At 36.1% G+C, this 24,063-nt stretch overlaps 1 protein-coding gene across 3 annotated transcripts in view; it reads left to right on the top strand.

The window, feature by feature from the left end:
* The window catches only part of MAP3K1 (mitogen-activated protein kinase kinase kinase 1), a 60,711-nt gene that overhangs the window by 15,726 nt on the left and 20,922 nt on the right, over positions 1-24,063 (top strand). For 2 of the 3 annotated variants that reach the window (XM_054652458.2, XM_054652459.2), the window contains exons 2-4: positions 19,537-19,687; positions 21,648-21,854; positions 23,590-23,790. In XM_054652458.2, coding sequence (XP_054508433.2) covers positions 19,544-19,687; positions 21,648-21,854; positions 23,590-23,790 — 552 coding nt within the window. In that variant the 5' untranslated portion in view covers positions 19,537-19,543. Of the gene's footprint in view, positions 1-4,077; positions 4,187-19,536; positions 19,688-21,647; positions 21,855-23,589; positions 23,791-24,063 lie in introns of those variants that run through there. The other variant, XM_077171243.1, reaches the window with a different exon arrangement.

Genomic DNA, 24,063 nt, shown 5'->3' with positions numbered 1-24,063 from the left:
TTTTAGGTTAGGTCTGAAGTGAAATGACAACACTTGCAAACCATCAATCTGCTGGGCCTTTTGTAAGACAAGATGGTTTCTCAGACAGCCTTGAAACTTGTAGTCTGTGTTGGTAAAGATTTGTGTCTGCCAGCGGGATGTGGAAAGGAAAAGAGTCAGGACTTGGCTTTGCTGAAACACTCTGGACCTCTTCAGCATTATCATTTATGGCCTCTTCTTCTGTGTTTGCCTTTGCGGGTTTTTCAGGTGTTTGTTCTTTTTTTCTTCACTGCACTAAACAGTAGGGAGAAAAGGAGGGACAAAATATTCTGTAGTGAAGTTCTGTACTAGATTTTGGGAGGTGGGCTTATGATTCTGGCTTCTTACCTGAAAGCTCAGACACTCGTGCTATGCTTGTTTAAATAAAGTTGTTCTTGTTGGTGCAAGATTGTATAGATAACGTTTGAACATAAGATTTAAAATTAAGTGCATATTCTTTCCTAATTACACCTATGTTTCAGTTTAATACTTAATTAAATTTATTGAATGCTCTTTAATAGTGTCTTATTACCAAGGAGGTCCTGGGAAGTACAATTAAATCCCACTATTAATACCAGAAGAGCTCTAATATATCTTGTTCTTATGACAACTTAACAATGTTTCGCACTAGAAATTGTGCTTTAAATGATCAAGTGAAGCAATGAGGGGGTATACATTATAATATCAGGATTTACTTAAAATTATAACAAATAATTGGTGATTATATGGAATGAGAAAATTATTCAGACAAAGATAACATTTTCTTCTCACCCCCCAGACACTAGTGGCGCTTGTGCGTTTGTGTTTGAGATTAGATATAGACATTTTCGCTTATTTTTCTCATACCATGTGTATTTTGCTGCCCTTCATAAGGGACAAAAATTATCGCTACGTTGATTGAATAAAATTATGTTTAAAAGTTCAGATAAGTTGCTTCCCACATTAATCATAATTTTTTGACAGCACTTCCATTCATGGGCTAGATTTCATGATCTTTTTTCTTCTTAGTAGGAACATTGCTTTTAAATTAATGCAGTTACATAAATGCAAACCTCTCTCTTTGCTTATTGGGTCCTGGACTGAGAAGAGAGTATGATATGCTGTGCTATGGATGAAAGATATCATCGGATATGGATAAGTAGTTTACTGTCTAATGCACCGTGAAACTAGAAATAAGTTGTAAATGGAACATCCAGCTGCTAGTTACATAGTAACATCTCCAAAATTAGACCATGTTTTCTTTACTATATTACTTTCAACTAAATGTATTACATGTGAATGACACAAGTTTTCTTTTGCTGTAAAGATAATAACAGTATAGTATCAATATTTGCATTTTATGAACTGAAAACAACTTTCCCTAAAAAAGAAGGCAGATCTAAGGAGTGTTTTCTCTCCTAGATGAATCTTTAAAATTACTGGTATAAAAGTTTTCTGAGATGAATTACAGGTAACAAGTACCTTGCAGTATTTGTAGCTTACCTCGTGCAGCTGAATCTTTAGGGATGGTGAGTTTGCTTTCGACTTGGTGCAAAGTCAAGAGGTAACACAAAGAACAGTCCCAGTGAGTATGTTCTGCAGTGCAAGAAAACAAAGTCCTCATCTCCAGCAGAACACTTCCTGTTGTGTTCTTAACAGCTCTGTTAGAGTAAATTGTTCATTACTTAAACAAATCTAAGGAGAAGCTGAACTGTGACATTGGATTGTAAAATTCAGTTCTGTGCTGATCTTACCTTTCAAGTTTATTTAATTACGATGTACTTCGAGTCAACTGGCATACTATTCTTTTTGGAACACTTCAGTGCAAAAGTCATGTAACACGAAGTCACACACACACATTTCCCTCTTCTAGTTTTTGAAACAAACTGCTGTAGTTTTACTTTGTCTGGCCATTTTAGTTTTTTTTTTAATGTAATAAACAAATTGCTTTGTAAAACATGCTCAGATATTTTAACAGTGCTTGAAATTAACTTCTGTTTTTCTGATATCTGCCTGTCAATAACTGTTTTTTGTAGAATTTTTTGCAAGCTGCAATGCAAGAAGAGAGAAGGGGTTTTTCTTAGTCAGATAAGAGAAAGCGAAAGCATGCAGCTGACTTCGGCAAAATGCTTTTTTGTTCTCTTACTTTGCAAGAGAAGGAGCCCTTATGAAGCTTTCTTAAACTTTAATTAGTAATTTGCTTTGTCTTAATGCTGTCTTTGTTATGACAAATACCACTCTAATGTGTTTTAGAGATTGTGAGAATGCATCTTTCTTGATCAGTGTCTGGTCATGTTCTCGCTAGGCTTTGGGAAGAGACTGCCGTTTTATTGTAGATTGCCTCAGAAATCTGAAGTGGTTTTTTTTGGTTTTGTTTATCTTAAATTCTGCTGCCAGCTTCCCTTCATAGCTGAGGTTCCATTTCCAGTGAGATAATAAAACACTAGCACCATCTGAGTACAGTAATCTGTTCCTGTCTGCTTGTTAAATGCTGAAAAAGTGACAGTTGTTTTGATAGTTTTGTGAAGGAGGAAATTACTGACTTCTTACTCTTTGTCAGAGACTTCAATGCCTACAGCAGGAAGATCTACTAAGATTCCAAGGAACATGTTCCAGGACACAAAATGTTTCTGTTTTAACTTTACTGTTTGGGAGGAAGCTAACTGGACATTTGTTTTGGTTTTTTGGTGGGGTTTTCATTTGAGCTTTGTTTTGTTTTTTTGGTGGTGATGGTGGCTTTGTTTGTTTGTTTGTTTGTTTTTGCTTTGGGTTTCTGTTGTTGTTTTTTATGGGTTTTAGTATTTATAATAATTTTCTGATTTTTTTTCTTGTATAATTTAGAAATAATTTTTTAACATACCATGGTGCAAATAGACCTTATTTTTAAGATTTTTTTTTGCTAGTATAGTTGCCTAAGGGAAAACCTTCATAAAGTGGAGCTTGCCTTTCTTCTCCTCTTCTGAGTTGTATATACATGATAACACTGACAGATGTGTATGTTGAATGTCTGATGGCACAGACAGCTTTCTTTAGAGTTTTAACATAAACTGTACTTCTACAGTTTCTCCTTTTTCTGTCCCCAAAAGGTCAAGTAGGTCACTCGGGTTTTTCTCTCTGCCAGTTTAATTTGAGTGGGACTTACTCATTGAATAATTTATTGGATAATTGTTAGTGTAGTTTAAATTCAGTAGCATATAATGGCATTTCTGGTTTAACATTTTCTGAACATTGAAACAGTGGAATTGCTTGCATGTTTCTTGTGTAATAATGCTGATAGTGTGGCAAGAAGTCAAAGACATGGAATATGTTCTGCCTAGAGAAGTCAAAGACCTTTTCAAGATAAACTTAGTCAAAGCAAAAATAAGGAAAGCAAAGCCTGTACCTGTAGATGAGTGCATTTTCTCAATACCTCCGGAGGATACCTGAGCACTCTCCTCTCTTTTGACTTGCCTGCAGGAGCAGTTTTGATGGCTACAACTCTTTTAATACTTGCATGAGGGTTTTAGAAGAAGCAAGAAGCTCAAGGCATGTGTGTGTCTTTATGGTAATTTCCTTAAGTTACTGTATTCCCCAGCCTACAGTCTTCCTGGTTTATAACAGTGGGGGTTTGTTCCCTGACCTACATTTATACACAGAGGTGGCATATATATTCAAATAAACAATGGGCATTTACCTCTAGCATGTATCTTAACGATTTTCTGTACTGCAGTTATTTCCAGCATAAAGGTTTTTTTTAGTTTTGTGGTGTGCTGAGTGAACACAATTTTTACTTTTTCTCTGAGGTCAGCTCAGCATGTTTTAAACCTCTTGGGTCATTTTACATGGCATGCCTTCAGTTTCTAGAGTCTACAGACTACAGTCTACATATGAAGCAACAGATGAAAGATAAAGCAGTTAAAAAATAAATCAGACAAATTCATGTGGAGGTATCCTCCTCTTAAACAAATTCAATTCATTGCTGAAGCCACCTATTGGCTGGTGAAAGTGGGGAAGAATCTAGTGGGAGGAGCTGCTCAGAGTCTGGTGTGGTTTTATCTCAGCACGCACAGATAGTTGCAGTTAGACAGAGGATGCTGGGCTGGATGGACTTGCAGCTTGGACTTACAAAGATGCTTCTGTGGGGAGATCCTGTGGAGCGACAGACGGTGCAGCTGGGAGCCTTGTGAATGCACAAGCTCTGCAGTTCTCTGTAAGCTCTATTCTTATGCTTAGTCATAATGATATGTTTCCTTTCTGTCCTGGAAATGTAGCATTTTCTTTCTACAATAAAGAAACAAAGGAAGTTGTTACTTTTGGGGGTAACTTCTTGAATAGAAAAAGGAAAAAAAAGGTGGTATGACTTGCTTTCAGTGTTAAGCTTTGTAATACATTTAGTCTCCTGGCTTAAGGTCATAACTCATGCTATCTTGCTGGGTTGAGAACAAATTTCAGCTTTTGAGGACTGTTGTTTCTGCTCTGACAGCTTTATTTTAGTCATAAGACTTTCTTCATCCTACAGAACTGTAGTCTTTAGTATGGTAAATCTTATTTCTGCATGTGGGGGATCTTCTGCACTAGAATAAATCTGTCTTACAATGCATGTGTATACTGTAAAAGAAGCGTGCTTGTCAGAAGTATCATCCTGTTTTGTTTTCCTGGGAAATTGTTGGAGCACTACATGAATTAGGTTGGAGATCAAATCCAGACCAACAGTTTTCCATTTTCTCGTCTCCATCTTAAAGTTTCAAAATGTGTGGTGGTATTTTGGGGTTTGGTTCTGAAGTCAGATCAATATCAGTAGGGATAAATAGAAATGAATAAGTTAGGTAGAGAAGAGGAGCTCCTTAAACTGACCTTGTGTCTGCAGAGATGGTATATGGGACTGTTTCAACAGGTTACCTACCCAAGTTAGGATAGCTTCTGGCCCCTTCTTCTTTGGATTGCATAAAAAGCTATTTTTCAGAGCCTGGGTATTACCTCAAATGTTTCTAGACTTGTTACCACTCTAGTTCTAATGTTAGTACTTGATCTAAGAGTACTCTAGCAGCAAATTCAAAATTCTACTTGCATATAAATATTTTAGGTACTCCATTTCATTATTATTTTTTAAAAACTTGGTATGATTTTTTTAATGCTTTAAATCATCTTAATCTATAAATCTGAGATGTTTATGTCTGAGGTTGAGGTCCATGACCAAACTGACAAAGTACACCCAGCACCTTAGTTTTTCTTTAATTGATATGGAGTGGCAGAGAGGGACATAAGAAGAAATGAAATTTGGATATGTTCCTTAAGTAGGTTTACTTTAAGATGAATACTCTGAAAAACCATTTTAACTTTTTTGCTTTTCATTCCTCAAGTTTTTGAAAGCTGCTTGGTAAAGAAATAAAAAACTTGTAATTTTTACTTTTTCTGTGTTGTCAGCTGGAATAAACTCTCAGTAACCTCTTAGAACCTCCAATTTACACATGTTCTCTGTGACATTCAGTTTGATAACATCCCCAGAGACTCACTTCAGCTTTTTTTCAAAGACTTCATTATAATGCTAAAAATACCTTAATAGCTCTGTCACATTCTGCTTGTAAATAGGAAAGTCTTAGAACTTTGTTTTGCTGGAAGCTGCTTTATCTGGCAGAAAAATGTAGTACTTCTGATATTTCTGTTTTGTGATCTAGTTCAATTCTGGCCTGTAGGGTAGATTTTGTGTTGAATTTCCCCTTTATTGTATGAGTACATGATTAAGTTGAAATACCAGAAGAAAATTGTCAGCTGTACTTCAGTTTTTGAGACAAACATTTGGCATTCCTACTTAGTTGATTTTGTGTTTTCAAGTGAGCTAACTAGGGAAAATGTTGCAATTTTTTTGTGCATGACAGATTTTAAAAGATTAACTACACGGGTTTTTTTCTTAATAGCCTTTCAATATTTTATATTATATTTAATTTTAGAAAATGAATTTTAAAAATTGACCTCAGAAAGTAGTTATTTTGAAGTAAACTGCATAGAAAACAAAGCTTTCAATCGCTACTTCAGTCTGAAATTTTACTCTAGCTTTATATGTCAAGTCTAAGAGTGCCCTGCCCTGAGAAGGGGAGCACAGCCGTCTCATGAGTCTAGATTCACATCACTGCTGTAATGACATTTCCTCACAAACACCTGGACTGTGTTTAAGTGTGGCCCTCAGCAGTGGCATGGCCTTCAGTCTGTGGTTTGTGTGTTCCATCCAGTGCTGAATTGTGTCACACTGGTTGCAGTGACAGTGTTAGGTGGTAAATTAAAAACCAGGAGATGCTCTAGGAGATGAGGGCTGCAATTGTGCTTTATCTCTCTAGAGCAGGTAGATGTGTCCATAAACAAGACCACATTTTCTGACCTTTTGTCATTAAAGTGTTAATTGTGAATTAATTCTAAGGAAACTATCTGAAATCCAACTTTGCAGGGGGCAGCATTAAGGCTTAGTACATAGGAAGATCCAGGTAATGGGTAAAACATATCTGTGCATTAAAGTAGTACTCATGTTGAAATTTCCTTGTAGGGAGGAGTATGTATGATATGCTTGCAGCAGCATACAAAGTTCTTGCTTTACAACTTAAAAGAGCTATGAAAATACTGTCCTGTAGACAGAGCTTTGTGTGGCAGGCTTTCTGCTTAACATGTTGATTTTTAAAATGCTTTATATGTTGGTGGTAACAAAAGAGAATATGAAATACTTTTGCTCATCATCCTTCCATGGGTGATGAGGGATATTTATACCAGGGATTGACAAAGCACATGTGCTTTTCCCATACAGCTTTAACTTGTCCTGAAAGTTATTTTTTTCCCTAACAACCACCACCCCCCCAAATAAAAAACAAACCACAAAGCCCCCAAAATATTCCAAGTACAGTGCATGTGAAACTGAAAATCAAAGTTCTGATGCTTTTTTACAAAAACAAAAGCATGCTGGGAAAATTTGAATAAAGCATGTGCTATTCACGACTGAAGTTTCTTTTGAACTATTTTAAGTAAATTACAGAAATGTTCTCATTTCCACTACTGCCTGAATCATACTTACAAATTCCTAATAATGATTGTTGTTAATCAGTTGGTGGAATAAAACCAAAGTAATTGTAATTTAACTTTTCCTTATTTTAGATTGCTTGTTTCAAATGGATGATAGACTGGGCATATTGTTTTTTTAGAGGGGCCTGCTGAGAACTGTGGAAAAATTGTAGTTGGGATAATGAAATACTTTCAGTTGAGGATGTTTTTGAGAGTTGACTTCTGAGCTAAAGGTATGAAGGGCCAAATATAAATGCAGCCACATCAATTATACTAGTAGTCTCCAAATCTGCACAGTCAGGGAAGACATTTTAAAAAAAAAGGAAAAAAGTTAGAAGCTGACATATGACTTGATTAGTTTCTTTTGTAGAACAGGTACTTCTTCTGAACTACAAACCTGCATATTTCTCCAGGATTAACAGCTTAGTTAAAAAAGCTAAAATAAGAAAGGCAGGGTTTCTCTGTACAAAGGTACAGTTTTGAAAAAAGTCTGCAAATAAAGATATTTGAAAACCATGCCGTAAAATTACTTTAGAAGGCTTTCTTAACAAGCCCAAATTTACTTACTTGAAATTCTAATTTCAGTATGACCTCACTTCTTATGTGTAATAGTGAAATGTCATCTTCCAGACAGAAGTTTCTTTACACAAGTTTCTCAAACATGTTTCACGAGAAGTTTGAGAAAATCCTGGAACTTTTTTGTTTGTCTGTGAGGTTAAGGGATGTTTCAACCAATCAAAAGTGTTCGTAATTATTTTAATTTTGGCATATGGGAAAAAGTTTTCTTTTATGCATATCTTAATTTTTATTAGTAGAGTTAATGTTATAAAAGCTTTAGTACATTCAGCTTTTCTGGTTTCACAGAAGAACTAGACTGCTTTCATGTCACTGTAAATTTCAGGTAAGCCTTAGTGTTTCATGAGAGCCTAACCACATGTTTTATATCAAAATTTTAAATTGATTCCTTTGGGTGTGGAGGCCGTAGTGAAGCAATGAAATGTTGTCATTACAATGCAGAATATTTAGACATTGTGAACCTTATGTGGGGACATCCCAGCATTTTTCATATATTCAGAATATTCATTAAAGGATTTTGGTTTTATTATTTTAGTATTCAAAATGGAAGCTTAATAATAATGTATAAATTTCAGAGAACTGCTCCATCAGTTGAATTAACTTAGATGGGGTAGAGGTCAAACACAACTGTGGACAGGAGATGAATGTTTGAGGGTTGCATTGATGAGCTTACATGAGTAGTCCACAAAAGCCTATATACTATTGCAGAACAAGCACAATGTTTGTCTTTTGGGCTATGTGGGAGAGCAGTTAAAAAATCTGAAAATACACTTGTGTGTTAATGGGTTTTTTTTATTATTTTAAAGCCATGGACTTCACAGTGTGCTGCTATCTCAGCTGAAGCAGTGCTTGAGGGTACTGCACAAGTGGTTACTAACTGCTTCTTGTCTATAAACTTTCAGGGTCCTTTACTAGGGATAAATTTCATGCCAGTTCAAATTTTTCTTGGTTGCTGGTTCATGGCTTGAAGTCTTTTCTTGCAGTTGTGCTTCAACTTTATTGTTGAAAAGTTTCGATGAGCACAGACTTGCTGCCACCTACCTGAAAGATGATCTGAGTAGTTGTTGGTTTTAAGTGATTAAATGGTAACTGATATCTTAACTGGTCAATAATGTAAAGAAAATCATGGCCTTTTGTCTTGAGTGTTGACAGTCAATTTCTGATGAAGCAAGAAGTTTAATGTGCAGATAGTTATAAAGAAGGATCGGTCATCATGTACTTTTTGAATCACTGCATTTAGATGACTGCCAGTCTTAAATATTTAGCTCAAATCCCAGGTAAAGCTAAACTTGAATTCTAAGTGCATCATTTTAATTCTGCTTCTTGAGTTCTTTTTTTAAGGGTAAATAGGTGAGAGAAAGATATTTATAATTGAAAACATGATTCCTCTGCCTGAAGTATACATATATCTCTATATTCCTGTGCTCCAAAAAATTATACATTATTTCCACTGAAAGTACCTTTGGTGCTTGTCTTAGAAACAGTGCAGTAGTTTTCTCAATGGGAAAGTAAATGAGCTCTTTTGTAATCATATTTTTTTGTAGCTTCAGCAATGTGAGGCTTCTCCATGAAAGATCAAGATTATCTCTTCTTATGTGCTTGCGGGTTAGGATAAATGAAGAATCTTTGTAAAGTTACTTTTATGTAATATCTATCCATGATCATAAAGCAAACAGTGAGTGCTGCTATTACTTTTTAATATTTTTGAAATAAGTATTTTAGGGATTTTTTCAGTTCAACTGTTTAGCTTTTTATTGTTTTTTGAACTCCTTTGTATGCCCACAAGACTTCTGTTCCATGATTGCCTGTCTTTTTTCCTTTTTATATGTTTCACATTTTTCACAACTTTTTTTCCTCCTTTTCTGATTCTTCTGGATGAATAAAAAGAAAAGGTAAATGTAGCTACTCTGATTCATCAATAATGTATGAAAGTTTAAGGAGGTACAATTATTGTAACTCTTTCCCAGCCAAACGCCATGCTCCCAAATGACCCTTGGGAGGATGTAGTAATGAGCAGTAATTGCTCTTACTCAGCTATAGTGCTGATTAGAGAAGACAGTAAAATATTAACTATCCAATCCTGGAGAGCCTTCCTGCATTCCTCTTCAAAAGTGTTTTTAACAGCAGTAGGAGCTTGTTCAGCATTCTGCCAACTGTACATACAGGTGACATGATTGTTACTCATGTTACTTAGTGTTTGTTACTCATTTTAAAATGTTACTATTTATGTTCAATATATTTTGTGGTCTCAAAGTCCTGTGTGATGTCAGAGACCGATTTGTTCCAACTACGTTGTTCCATAGTATTCTAGCTGTAACTACGTTGTAGTTCCAACTACACTGTAAGTACAAACCAGAATGTTTGAATAAAGCAGTAGTTGCAGATGAATAAATATCTGTGTAGATTTGGGGATGTTCCACAGTGTGGTTCATTTTTTCCAATAGGTCATATATTTTAGTCTTTTTGTACTGCCTTATGCATGCAGTGGCTTTCAGTGTGCAAAGTTGTGGTGTAATGAGTAAAGTGATGGTACTTTAAGAATTTTTGCTAAACAATCACTCCACACAATCCTGGAGGAAAGATAATATTTCTTAAAGCTGGCAAGCATGGGAATACTAAAAAGTGCTTGAGTCAAAAATTGCCAAAATAAATGCAAGAAATTACGAGTAGCCAAAGCATTTTCTGGTGGACAGCTGAAAGGCAAAAGTGAAGGTGCCACCCTCAGCTTCCTCCACAACATTTTAAATTCACATTAAGTGAATGCTATCTGATGACATTCTGCATGAAGTGCAATTTACCTTCCGCCCCCCTCCACTTATTACTTTTTCTGTAATGAATGAAGCCATAGTTCTAGAGATCTCAGGATAGTGGTCAGAGTGAGATGCAATCAGTGTGTAGAGCTGTATGTTCTGAGCAGTGGTTTTTATAAGCAGAGGGATGACAGTTCTTGGTAGCCCACAAAACCTTCAGGTTGGGAATAGTCTGCTGGCAGTCAGTGTGCTAACTGAAATCTGAACATAATTAAGGCATCTCTATTCACCACTAGGGTCTCTTTAAGACTTAGCCCTTCGTGTCAAATACTTCATGAACCTGGTCTTAGAAGGACCACATATTTGTCACTAGATAAGAATGAATTAGTTTTGCTGGTTTCATTTTTTAAGAATGTTTCACAAATAGGAAAACTGATACCAGCTGACCTAATAGCTCTTACTGTTACATCATCCCTGAAGTACTGTATAAACCTTCCTACTGCTTTTAATTCCTCTTGTATGGTATGTCTTGATGAAATCAGACTATTCCTTTTCATATACTAGCATGTTTTGCATAAGTGCAGTATCTGTCTATATTATCAGATTCTGATGCATCTTTCTAGATCAATGTAATGTTATTCCTCTCTTTTTGTGGGGGGGTGCCCATGTTTTATGATGCTGTTATTAGCAGTCGCTTGTGCATACTTGAATGTATTGTGCCTAGGAGCCTGGGATTAAATGGTTAATCTGTAAACTTCAGTGCAAACCTTTCTGATCAAATGTGATTTGCATGGAACAGTGTCTTTCCTCAAGTCACTGCTGACAAGCTGAAATTCTCATGGAGTAATGCTTCTCTTGTGTTATGCTTTCACACTGCTGTGTGAATGAGTCTGCAATTTGTAAGTCAGTTTTTAAGCAAATGCTAAAAATACCCATTTCCTTTACCCAGACCCATATCAAACGGAAATGAGCTCATTACATTTTTACTCTGACAGTATGTAATTTCTAGTTAGTATCAAGATTTACATTTCATAATAAGTATGCATTGCTATAAATTAAAAACTTAAATACTTTTATAAAACTTAAATATAACTTAAATACATTGATATAAGTAAGATGGGAAAGCAGCAAAGTTTTAAGATCAAATCTCGGGAACCCACTGAAGATAAGAAACAATGATATATTTTTAAGAAGTATACTTACTGTCCTATATTGACTTTCTTGTTTTGTTATATAGCCCTGATTTATTATTATGGAAAAATATTTTTATTGCTTGCTAACTTCACTGATTTTTTTTAATTTTTAAAAATTGTCTTGCTAAAGACTCTCTTCCTTATCTGGTAAGATTCCTGTACTTTTCTCTTTATTCTGTAGATTTTAAGGAGACAAAACAGGAGTTTCTGAGGCTGTATCATTTTTAGCCATATGCTCACAGAAGTTTTGAATGCCTTTTCCTCTTTTTTTTTTTTTGTCATGGTAGCTTGTTGTTTTAAAAAATAAACATTTGCAGTAGTAGCTGCCATCGTTAAAGTGGATGTAGTTAGTGTATGGTTGGCCTGTGGTTAGGTTAGCTGATAGATACCATCAAAAGTTCTCGTTGTTCCACAGGAGACAACCCTGTTCAGCACAGAGCAGTCTATACCTGCAAAGCCACTGCATTGTGAGCACTAAGGATCTGCAGAACCTAAATCTGGATCTTCATGGTGAGAGCCAGTTCCCTGGTGGCTCTCTGCTGATAGAAGATAATGCTCTTCAATAGGTATCTACCATAAGTGGTTCAGGGTTGCTGGGGTTATATTTTTTTCACCCAGCAGTTACTCAGAATAGGCTTGCAAGGAATTTTTTATGTTATTTCTGCATTGTAGGAAAACTTCTTGTGACAGAGAAGAAGGCCAAAGTGGGCTAAATGTTTCCACAGAGTCAGAAATCTCTGTGGAAACATTTAGCCCACTTTGGCCTTTGAGCAAAATTCAGTGTATACATGAATCTTCAGAGCACAAGGCCTTTTTGAATGGGTCTGACTGTCAGTGAGCAAGACATATCTCTCTTTAGTGCCTGTTTAGTATAGCTTACTCTTTATATCATGATATCACACTAATGATATAAATTCCCAATGTGACTTGGATTGATAAATATATAGACAAGAAATATGAAAGGAGGAAAAAAGATAAAGCTTAAACTTTAAAAAATTAGTACCAAATAACAGAACATAAATTTAAAAAACAAATTGGAATGCTTAGAATACTAGGGGCCTGCTTCATGACTTCTGATTGCCACTTCAGTATAACTAACTGATAACAATGATAATTGGTTGTAATTGTCAGCAGTGTATGCGAAGAAACAAATATAACCCTGGTGAGAAATAATGATTATCATGAAAGCCTGTCAGTCAGATCATTCTTCAGAAAGAGCAGGAGGAGTCCTGTAAAATTTCTTTCTGCATCCCTTGTCCCCTTCTGTGAGGCCAGACTAAACTAACCAGTTATTAAGACCTAAAATTTGTAGAGTATGTTGTGTTTGTTTTACAGAAATAATATATATAAGCCTTCAGTTTTTTTCATTTGCTTTCTTTCATTGTTCATTTTTATGATCATATTTTGCTGAGAGAACTTTCCACCAGTAATCTCTGAACATTTGGTATCTACTGATGATTCTGCCATTTTGAACAGCACCAAGACATTCTATTTTTTTTCTTATTTGTAACTATTACAGAAATAATTTAGTAGGTTGTAGCTTTTAAATTCTCCTGTCCAAGTTACTTGTTTGTATCTTATTTCCACCATTCTCATTGAGGGTGGAGAATGTGATGCAGGTTTATCTGCTTAACCCTAGTATCTTAAGCTGATTCAAAGCATAATTTTTTGTATAAAATATCTGATGTTCTCTACTGGTGACAGGGGAGTAAAATTGGCTTAGAAACTCTTAATCCCATGCATTATGTGTGGAGATGTTTTATTCTTCTCTGACACCTAATATACAATAAGAAATTTTGTCTTTAAAAATAGGACAGACGCTTGAAGCAGTAGGATATGTACTGGACATATTGACATATCAAAATCATTTCCAGTGAGAACTTTGTTTAAGGAATTGTATTTAATTAATTGTATTTAATTGTATCTCAGGAACCCTACATTTAATTCTCATCTTTCCATTATTGGCTTCCGAGTTCTGCATCAGCGATGGCCGTATCTGCTCCGACCTGATCCTTTCCATGTGTTGGCCAATCACATTTCAGCTAGTATTCCTAATTTGAGCTAGGAATTCATCATTCAGCCTTGATGAATCTGGGGCAAAAGATCAATTTGGTGCCTAAGAGATCAAACTTCATTCTAGAAGTGAAGAATTTGATTCTGTTAAAAAGGGAGTTGACTTACATGATACCTAACAAGTAAAAACTTGTTCTTCCACTTCAGTAAGAGCTAGAGGACAGCTCTAGAGGGCTGAGCTGGGGGAAAGAATCCCTAACACCTGTGTGTGAGATCCTACAATCTGGTGCTGGTGAACTAGTCGTATAGCTGTCAGTGAGCACTCCTCTTCAGTCTTTGTAATGACATTACTGCTGTTTTTGAAATAAGACCCAGTGCTATGTTGCACCATGATGGGGATAGGACTTGCATATTCTCTTCAGCTGGCATAACATGAACTGAGCATACTGGGTTCTGATCTCTGCTGGGATGCTGAAGTTTTTTATATAGTAATAAGTATATGAACCTTTATAATCTCATTTTGGGTATATTAAGCAAAATTCATAATTAAAATAATTAAACTACACAATTATTATTACCTTTGGGTCTCTTGTATCAATATAAATTATCTACCTCCTGGAAGTCCTACAAATTCTGTTCAATAATGGCATAAACTTTAAGGGTTTTAGAGATAAAGTACCAAATTCTCTCTCTAAAGCATTTAGTATGGAAGTGTAGAGTCCGAGAGATCATGTAACTTTACTGCTGTTTTGAAAACACCTGTGTGTACACCCTGATCAATCTGGACTGTGACTGGCTGACTAAATAATGAGAGAAAGAATTAGAGAGTCCTAAGAACTTTTCTGTAATACTGGTGTGAGGTGTCTGATAGCTTTTTTAAGAAACACATCGGACAGAAACCCATTTCATTAGCTTCGTAGCAAGTATCTGTTGCAAACAGAGGCTGTTGTTTCTTGTTTTGTAGGAGGACTCATTTTCTGTGGCTACTGAATAATGTATCTCAAAGGATTAGCTAGGTGGTTTCAGAGCAAGAAATAAAACAAATGTTTTATATAGGTGAATTTTACTTCATAGGAGCTAGAAAACCTATGCAGGAAATCTACCTCTGTATGTTTTGACATCTGTCTTTGGAGTTTTGAGCCTTCATCACTGAGGCTCAGATGAAGGATGATCCTGAGGTTCCACTGAAGGGGATGGCTCAGTCTGTGCAGTTAGGCTTTGATTGTGAATATTGTCCTGTTAGCAGTGAAATACTCTCTTTGACAATTGCACCTTTTAACATACCAGCCTTGGAGGGAGTACTCTTAACAGAGTAATACAACTAAATTTCACGCTTCTATAACGTCCAGCTAAAGTGTCTGTAACTATTTTAGGAAGCCAAGTACCTTTGTCTCTAGGATGTGTAGCACATTCAATTCTATTGTTAAGTGGCAGTTGCTGCCATTTATTACCAGCATGAGAAAGTTCTTTGTCAAGATTTTCATAGTATGTGCCATACCTTTTGTATTGTTAGAACGGACATGTGTAGTTAGATGGTAGGTATCAGCAGTAGCAAATCATCAGGAGAAGGAACAGGAGACATGTCAGGAGGTCAGACCATGGCTTGTCCATCTTGCTCTGTTTCTTATTTACTAGTCTTGATTTCATTAGAAGTACTTAATGGCAAAAGAGAAACCATGAGCAGTGCTGGAACTGTGGCAGGAAGCTGTCTAACATAGTAGTAGCTGACCTCCTCAGTTCAGGGAATGGCTAACTCTTTTGTCCCTGTTCTTCACATTGAGCACTGCTCCTATGTGCCATGCCTCCTGGCAGCCTGGCCAACAGCCTGGTGTTCTTGGGACATGTTGAGGCTTGGATTGCATTTAGCTGGGTGACCATATTCTTAGTTCTTGCTTAAGATCCTCAAAATGAGATCTTTATATCTCATCTAAGGTCACTTCCATTTGTGATTGTTATAATAGATAGCATTTTTATTGGACAGATTATAAAATGTCTGCTGTACGTGTTCTTTTTCATCCAGTGCTCTTCCATCAAACCTGTTAGTAACTCCATTGATTGTTCTGACATAGCTATGTTGTGACTACTTCTGTTCATAATGTTTCTTCTGGTTCCCCATGGTTTGACCACTGCTCATATGCAAGTTACTTTTGCTAATTTGCTTCGGATGTTTAAAAAAAAAAAACAAACAACTCAGCAACTAATAATTTTTCTTCTTGCTATGACTGGATACTTGCAGATATAGCATATAGAACTTCCTTTCCCTTTCTTGGTGAATTGACTCCTCTTTCAGCTTGTGTTTTTTCTGTCTTCCTGCTGCTAATAAAATGTGTCCATTCTGGCTATTGGATAAAGCTTTTTTACCCATACAAGATAGCAGGGAAGCCAAGACATCTAATTGTTGAGAAGTACAATGAAATGTACAATTGGCAAACGAACTGGAGCTACAGTTGAGCTTTCATAGGCCATTATATACTTCTGTAAGAAAAATACTTACAGTGAATTCACTAAGCTCTTAGAAATAAAGTTTGCTTATGTACTTTACCATAGTTCACTAAAATAGCATGTGTAATGCATACCTCAGTATAAAATACTGAGTCATTGATCCATAGAAAACAAGTTGTTAATGATCTAGCTACTCAATTGCTGTTTGCAGGTCTTCAAAACTGAGACACAGAAATGAAGGACATTTTGCTTTCTCTGGTCTGTAAGATGTTGCAGTGATTGTTTCCATGCAGTGTGTTAATCTTACTGTATTGAGTTTTGTAGTTCATGAAGCAAATAATCCAAAGTTAATAATGGAATTATTAAAGTGTATATCAGTGATCTTATGCATTAAACTCCAGTATTCATCACACTGTTGACCTTGCTCAGTACTCTAGAACTCAGTTTAGACCCATTTCTTTGGAATTTCTTGACTATTAATACAGGAGCTGTTGTCTGTTGGTTTGAAAATACCAATACAAAGAATTTAGAAGATACTTGGAGTTGGGGAAGGGAGGCAAAGTTAAAAAGTTAAAATTTATCAGAAAAAAAGTGCCTTTTATCTTTTTTTCTTTGACTCATGAGAAGCTGAAACATTTAAGAGCAAAATCCTTGCTTCCTAATGAAGCACAGAAGTGGGCTGTTGAGAAATGTAAGGCTCTCCTGGCTCAAGCATGTTCTCTGAGGTTTGTTTTTAGCTTGCTCATTAGCATTGTACTCTGATTCAAATTAAACACCACCTGAGAATCATTGAAGTATGTGGCTATTGCAAATAGGTGCTACTCTGTGAAGATCAAAATACTCTGTACACTGCAGGATGAAGTCCTTGGTGGAATATGCTCTGGATTTCTTGTTTTTATTTTGTGCTGAGGTAAAGTGATCTGATACTGGCAATCTAGACATCGCTGTGTAGAAAAACATTAGCTTGCCTGGAATAGATGAGGGAGTTTGCTTAAGATGTAAAAAACAAACAAACAAAAAAAACCAAACCCTGAACCGTGTAGGTTCAGGGTCACAAGGTGAGGGTATCTTGCAGTATGTAGGAGTTTGGTGCAGTCACAGGAAAAATATTTTTTCCATGGACCCAGCAGGTACGAATATTCTAATGAATATTTTAGCCAAGGCTTGCTTTAAAATATAAAATATGAAGTTGTTTCGATCACTTAAGAAGTTGTGCTCCATAAGTAAAAATAAATACATATGGATAAACATACAACTTAAATTCTGCAAGAGATAACTGATATACTAAGCAAAAGCTTTCAGACACAGTTGGTCTTTCCCACCTGCGTGTAGAGAAAGCACAAGAGTTCTTTGTGCAGAAAAGAGTAGATCGGTTTAGCTGTCACATGAGAGGAAGATAGCTGCTTCTGCTTTTTAGAGAACAAGCAGAGATTGTAAAGCCTCTACTGTTGTATTACATTGTTCATGAATTCAAGTCCAAGGGCCTCTAAAAGACTTTTTTTGTATCAGTTGGGAAGTTAATCATGGTTATATGAACAAATGAAATACTGTGTGGTTCTTTCACTACTGGTATTTTCTGTCTAGTATATGAAGTATTCGTGCAACCGAGATGGTTCATGCCATGAAGTAACTAATATAAAAATAATCATGTTTTAACTTGTGCCTATGTTACTTAAGAGCTGTGTTCTTATAAAATATTTTTTTGTCCTTGAACAGATTTTTTGACTGAGGAAAAAATTTAAAGTTGACTATTTATACAGTAGTTTCTTCTGCATTTGAAATTTTCAGGCATGTTTTTCATTTGAACTCTACCTACTGCTATAATATCTTTGGTTTTCATTAATTATCACTACTTTTGTGTCTGTATCTAGAAGGCAGTGTTATGGAATTCATTTGCATTACTTTTAAAATTAAGCAAGCATGAATGCTTTACTACCTCTGAAAAAACATTCATTCTTAGGTGGATTTTGTTTCTACTTATAAATATTTTTAAGTCCTTAATCACTAGAACCACACAGTTCTGCATATCTAAAATCAGTTATTAATAGTAGGTTTAGAAGTTAGCCTGAAAGAAAATATATTTTCTTTACAGTGTCCATCTGCTTATTACATTTCAGCACTGAACAGGAAGTATTATTTCCTGCCTCACAATCCTTTGTTTCCTTTGTCTCTACAATAAGAGAAGAAAAAAAATAACAGTACTCTCCTTCTGACCTGCAAAAACTTCTCATTTTCTTTAAAGCATGTTTATTTGTGATAAATGACCTCAGTAATACAATGCTGCTGAAGATAGGAATTATAATTTTAACATAATTTTATTGCAATGAAGAATGCAGGGGATATATTTTTAGGTCATCATACATAAATGCAGTTGTGACTGCATGGTTAAATGTTTTAGAAGCTGAGATTGCATGGAAGAAAGCAGTGCTTGTAGCTAAATTATTATTTACTCTCTTTTTAAGTTGTGATTTTATTTTTAGAATAAAATCTCATTCTGACAGTTGGCTTAATCAAGCTTGCTTATTTTGAAAGAGATTGGCTTCAAGAAGATGGGTGGGGATCATGTGCTGCTGCTTAAGAATGTGGTTTTCTTGGTGATTTAGCAGATAGCTCAGCAGAATCAGGAAATCTTCCAGACTGTTCATATTTGTTTTTCAGTGTCTGACAGTATTCTTGCCTTTTTGTTGTTGCCAGCAATCACAAGGAACTACTTTGCTGTAGGTGAAAAAGTACAAGCCCAAATGGATTAAATTTTCATTTTACAGATATGAACTTGCTGTGAATTTTTGCTCTTACTGTATTTTGCTCTTACTGATTTTAAGAGCTCATGAGCCATTAGTCACCTGGAAAGAACTCACAAGGCCACTAGCCTTAATTTTGTGACTTCTGTGTCTAGTTTAAATACAGTTTAGGCCAGGTTGGATGGGGCAGCCTGGTCTAGTGGGATGTGTCCCTGCCCACAGTGAGAGGGTCAGAGCTAGATGATCTTTAAGAGTTCTTCCAACCCAGGCCATTTTAGTATTCTCTGATACTTACTGTGTGTTAGTTTATGAGTTCTCTGTTTTTGAGCAGAGTTAATATATGAAGAAGCACTAGGTACATAGTTTCATGCTTGTGCGTGCTATGATTATGGGAATTTTTTGTCTTTAATTAATATTAACTTGGTAAATAATTTTTAAATGAAGAAAAAATGTATGAACCATTGCAATATTTGTGAAGCCTTTGATTAATGGCTTGACATTACATAGAGGATAATTTTTGTATTGGTTTTGTATTTGCCAAGATCTTCGTTTTTACTGGGTATTCAATGCGACAAGCAGTGCACACATTTTAAAGAAATATCCTTCTAAACAGGTATTCTGCTTCAAAGGGCAGAAGAGATTAGTTGTAACTCTTAAAAGGCTTTTTGTAGTCTGGTGGAAATAATGTTTTAGCAGCTGCATTGTAAGGAGAGGGAGAATAGGGTGGCACAAAGTTTAAGAATGCTGTGACATTATACTTCAACTGAAATTAATTGTGTTTATGACTTTTTTTCTTTGCTGTAGTCGTGACATGGAGAATAAAGAAACCCTTAGGGGGTTGCAGAAGATGGATGACCGCCCAGAAGAGCGCATGATCAGGGAGAAACTCAAGGCAACATGTATGCCAGCCTGGAAGCATGAATGGCTGGAAAGAAGAAGCAGAAGAGGCCCTGTGGTGAGTGTCACTGATGGAAGGACAGCATCTGTAGCAGCTATTGCAAATAAAAATCACTTAAATTTCTTTCTATTAGAAACCTTTTTTTCTTTGCAATGTCTCTACTCTTAGTTGTGGTGCTCGTGTCCGTTTCCTGTGTTTGTCAGGGCAGCGGGGCGGGCTGAGAGCAGCGTCCCGCGGTGGTTGCTGTTTGTTTTTGAGCCCGGGCGTTATCGGGGCGCTGCGCTCTGCGCGGCTGCGGCGCTGCTGCCCTCCAGCGACCGAGGGTAAAAACCTGCTAAAGCCTGGAGCAAACGCAAGCTCTGCTGCTCCTTCAGCCAGCTCTCCGCTCTCATGAAGCTTGCAAGGCAGTGTTCTCTCAGCCTTTTGGATCCTGCTTTGGCATAAATGGCTTTTAAGAAACGTAGGCAGATCAGACCTGAAATACTTTAGGAGTAGTTCCAATTCTATTCACTATAATGTTGCTTAATTAATACCCATTACTTACCTATGAACGTAGTTGGTTGATATGACTCCCATGTACCACTAATGTAAAGTTAAGATTATCTGATGCAATAGGCAAGTGTCTGGGGACAGCTTTTCTGGAACAGAAATAAGAAGGTTCTGTTGGTTCTGTTGTGAGAAGTAATGTTGAAAATACTTAAAAGTGCACCAAACCCATTACCTCAAAGGTTCAAATAACACAATTTTAACTTAAAAAATTTAAATGTTCTTGGGTTACTGAATAGGTTGAAATTATTTCCCTCCTCAGCCCACTTCCCTTGAGGTTTTTGGATGTGTTAATACAAGATTTGGTGCTCTAGATTCTCAGTTACTATAATTTGACACTTCTGATGTTTTTAACACAAGTAGTTTGTCCATAGGTACATGAATTTGCATTTTGATCTTCCAGACAAGGAGAGGCATTACTGCTTTGATATTACTGCATTAATTGATAGGAGGGAAAAAAGGGTTTTCACTGTTCTTTATATTTCTCTTGTATCTTGTTCGCTTTTGTAACTGGGCACTGAGTCCAAGTATCTCTTACTATCCTGAGGATGGAAAGCCCCTTTCAGTTTTTGTCTTAAAGAGACTTCTGGAACTTTCTAGGAGAGATGTGCTCTGTTTATCTGAGTCGTTGCTTGGAACTTCCTTCCAGTGTTGAGTCAAGCCTCTGAGACACTGAGAAATGAAGAACTAAAACTGAATCTACCCAATGTGACTGTTTTTAATTTGATTGCCAGGGAGGTTACTCTTCTTATGCATTATGTGGGTCTGGCTGGCAGAAAGCTGAAATAATGTCTTGAAATATTCCAATTCTCAATGTCAAAATTTAGTGTTGATGTAACAAAGCACTACTGTGTATGTGCTCCCTTTGCTTGAGCACCCCCTCTATCCACCATGCATAGTGGTTAGCTCAGTACTGGATGTGGTGTAGCTGTTTTGCTTGTATGGCAGACAAAAAACCTGGGCATGGTTTTTACAAAGAATGGGATACTTAATTTTGCTGGATTACCTCCATGTTTGAAGTCTTTGTTTTGCAAAAGTGTTGTGTTAAAGAAATAGTAGGCCTAGTATTTTTCAGCTGGTACTGTGTGGAATGCATGGATCCAGTATTATAGGTCTTGATAAGAACAGTACCCGTAGAGAAGAAAATTATCTTGGCTTCTACTATCCCAGTGGGGAAACAGCTGGTTTTTTTAGGTATCATGAATGATAGTTACAGGAGTACTTTGAGAATCAAATCAGTTTTTGCCATAACTAATATAAGCTGCACAAACTGACAGGAAGAGGTTCTTGCTTTTGTGTTGCATATAGATCATTAAGCTAATTCCTCTCAAATGTTAGTAGTATGGCCTAAGAAGTATTTGGATATCCATATAACAGCTTAATTACAACAAAGGAATTATTGATTAATTTGCTTTGCTTTAATGTGAAATTACCAATTAATAATTTTAACATCTGGTTTAATTCCTGCAAGGTGGTGAAACCTATCCCTGGAAAAGTAGATGGATCAGAAATGAACAAACTCTGTCTAGATCCTCAAGCTGAAGGACATAGCACTGCTTCTTCACCTACACAAAAAGGAAGACGTAGTCCTTCTCCTAGCAGTTCCTCTTCATCATCTGCTAGGACAGTTAAATCTGAGTCACCAGGTGTTAGAAGAAAAAGGGTATCTCCAGTGCCTGTAAGTTGCAAGCTGTGATGTAATTTTCAGTTTGGCTATATTCTACAATCTTGCTTATAAGGGCAGCTGGTCCTTCCTCTGTAGAACAAGATGCTGATATAAGGAGGTTATTACAGGATATCACTTGAGTGACCCATATATCTCATATGGTATTTCTCATGTGTGTTTTCTTTTTCCTTCAGTCCTGCTTTCATTTGCTAGGGAATAAACAAAGAAATATAAGTACTCAATCATGAATACATGTATGTTTTCTTAGCTTGATTAGCATGAAGAAGTGCTGGTAGATTTTTGTTGGTGAGTGGTTTTTTGTTGTTGTTTTGTTTGGTTTGGTTTTTTTTGTTCGTTGGTGAGGTTTTTTTTTCTTGTCTTTCTTTTTTTTTAATAACTGTAGTCAGTGTCTCCTGCCTGTCAGTTCTCTGGGCAGGTATAGTCCATTAAGGATGGGACTGTGGATGAGATGAAAATTCCTGTGGAAAAGTCTTACTGGTATGCTGTAGTGATCCTCTATTTCAGAACTTACCTTTATGTACAGATTAGGGAAGACTTATGCATGTACTTTGTTAGAAGTCTACACTTACTATCACTGCATTCTAGAGAACATCTAGAATAGAATGTTTTGAGCAAGAGTAACTGGCTTAATTAAAGAAGACCAAGAGTATATTTTGAGCAATATCTAACACTCTAGCTTGTTGTAAAAAGGGTCATCAACAGTTAAATTCACAGTGCAATTCACAATGCAATTAGAGGATAAATAAGATCTAATTGGTTTTATTTTCCCATTGTTCTAAACAAGTTTTTCCAGTATCAGTTAAAATATGTACTGCCATTCTTCTGAACTAGAGATAAGTATCAGAAGTTACAAGACAGAAGCACTGGTCCTTTCCTCTTGACAAGAGAAATTGAAAGGTTAAATAAGAGAAAACAACTATTTTTACCTGCTTGGGATTTTTGTTTTATATTAACTCCTCACATTAAAAACATTAGAAATCTAGTTTATATTTTACTTATATGATGGACAGTGAATTCATTATTACTTTCATCCTAACATGAAATTCAATGCATACAAATAAAAGCAGAAGATCTGAAATGGGATGGAACCATTAGTGCATCTCATAATGTTAGAAATGTGAAGAACTTAAATGAAGACAATCTTCCCAAAATGTTTGGGCCATTTACTTTTTGATTATGGGGAAACAATATTAAAAAAACCCCAAAACATCCTCATCTAAAAGTTGCTTAACTGGTGGAAAAGGGAGCAAGCTGTATCTTTTTTTTTTATTTTCTTTGGAAAATAAACTTTTGATCTTGAAGTTATATTCCCTTTTTTAACCTGCAGTCATAGCATTTTTTCATTTAGGAAATAGATTAGTGTTACAGCTATATAGAATAATCTCCTTTATGGAGTCATAAGTCCCTTATTATCTTCAGATTGAATTACAATTGATAATTCAGTAGTAATATGGTAAGGCAACCTATGACAACATGAAAATAAGAAGCAATTTGAAAGACTCCTTTTGTGTCCTGGTGTCAGACAAGCTTCAGCTGCAGAATTTCAATTTTCTTCTGCCCTTGGCTACTGGGCATGGGAGAAAAGTAATCCTTTTAAATCATATAGTCGAACAGATTGTAGTAGTTCCAGGTTTTGGGGACGCTTACTCAGTAAATAGATAAACAAACCATGCCTATTTAAACATTTTTTTGTCCTTTGGCTGCTCATGACGGAGGCATTGTGTAGTTTCAGAGCGGACGGATCACACCGCCTCGACGAGCCCCATCTCCGGATGGCTTCTCCCCGTACAGCCCTGAGGAGACAAATCGCCGAGTCAACAAAGTGATGCGAGCTAGGCTGTACCTGCTGCAGCAGATAGGACCCAACTCCTTCTTAATTGGAGGCGACAGCCCTGATAATAAATACAGAGTGTTTATTGGGCCTCAGGTAGGGAACATCTTTGTGTTGTCCATAGCTTTTATCAATTCATAGTTAACCTTGGAAAACTGTTCAAAGCCAGATTTGTTCAAATGATGATCACTGTTCTATAAATTAATGTTTACAAGTTCTAATCTGTACTCATGCACTACCAAAATTGGTTTGTAATTTGCAAATTACATTACATTTGAAAAGTTTCTCTTTTTTAAAAGAAAAAAAGACTCATTCTTAGAAGTGGCTCTGAATTATATGTCTTAGATGTTCTTGGCTAAAATTTGGTCA

Source organism: Agelaius phoeniceus, chromosome Z (assembly GCF_051311805.1).
Source record: "Agelaius phoeniceus isolate bAgePho1 chromosome Z, bAgePho1.hap1, whole genome shotgun sequence".
NCBI classification, from domain to species: Eukaryota; Metazoa; Chordata; class Aves; order Passeriformes; family Icteridae; genus Agelaius; species Agelaius phoeniceus.
The sequence above is the reverse complement of the archived record's forward strand: the minus strand, read 5'-3'. Positions and strand labels throughout refer to the sequence as shown.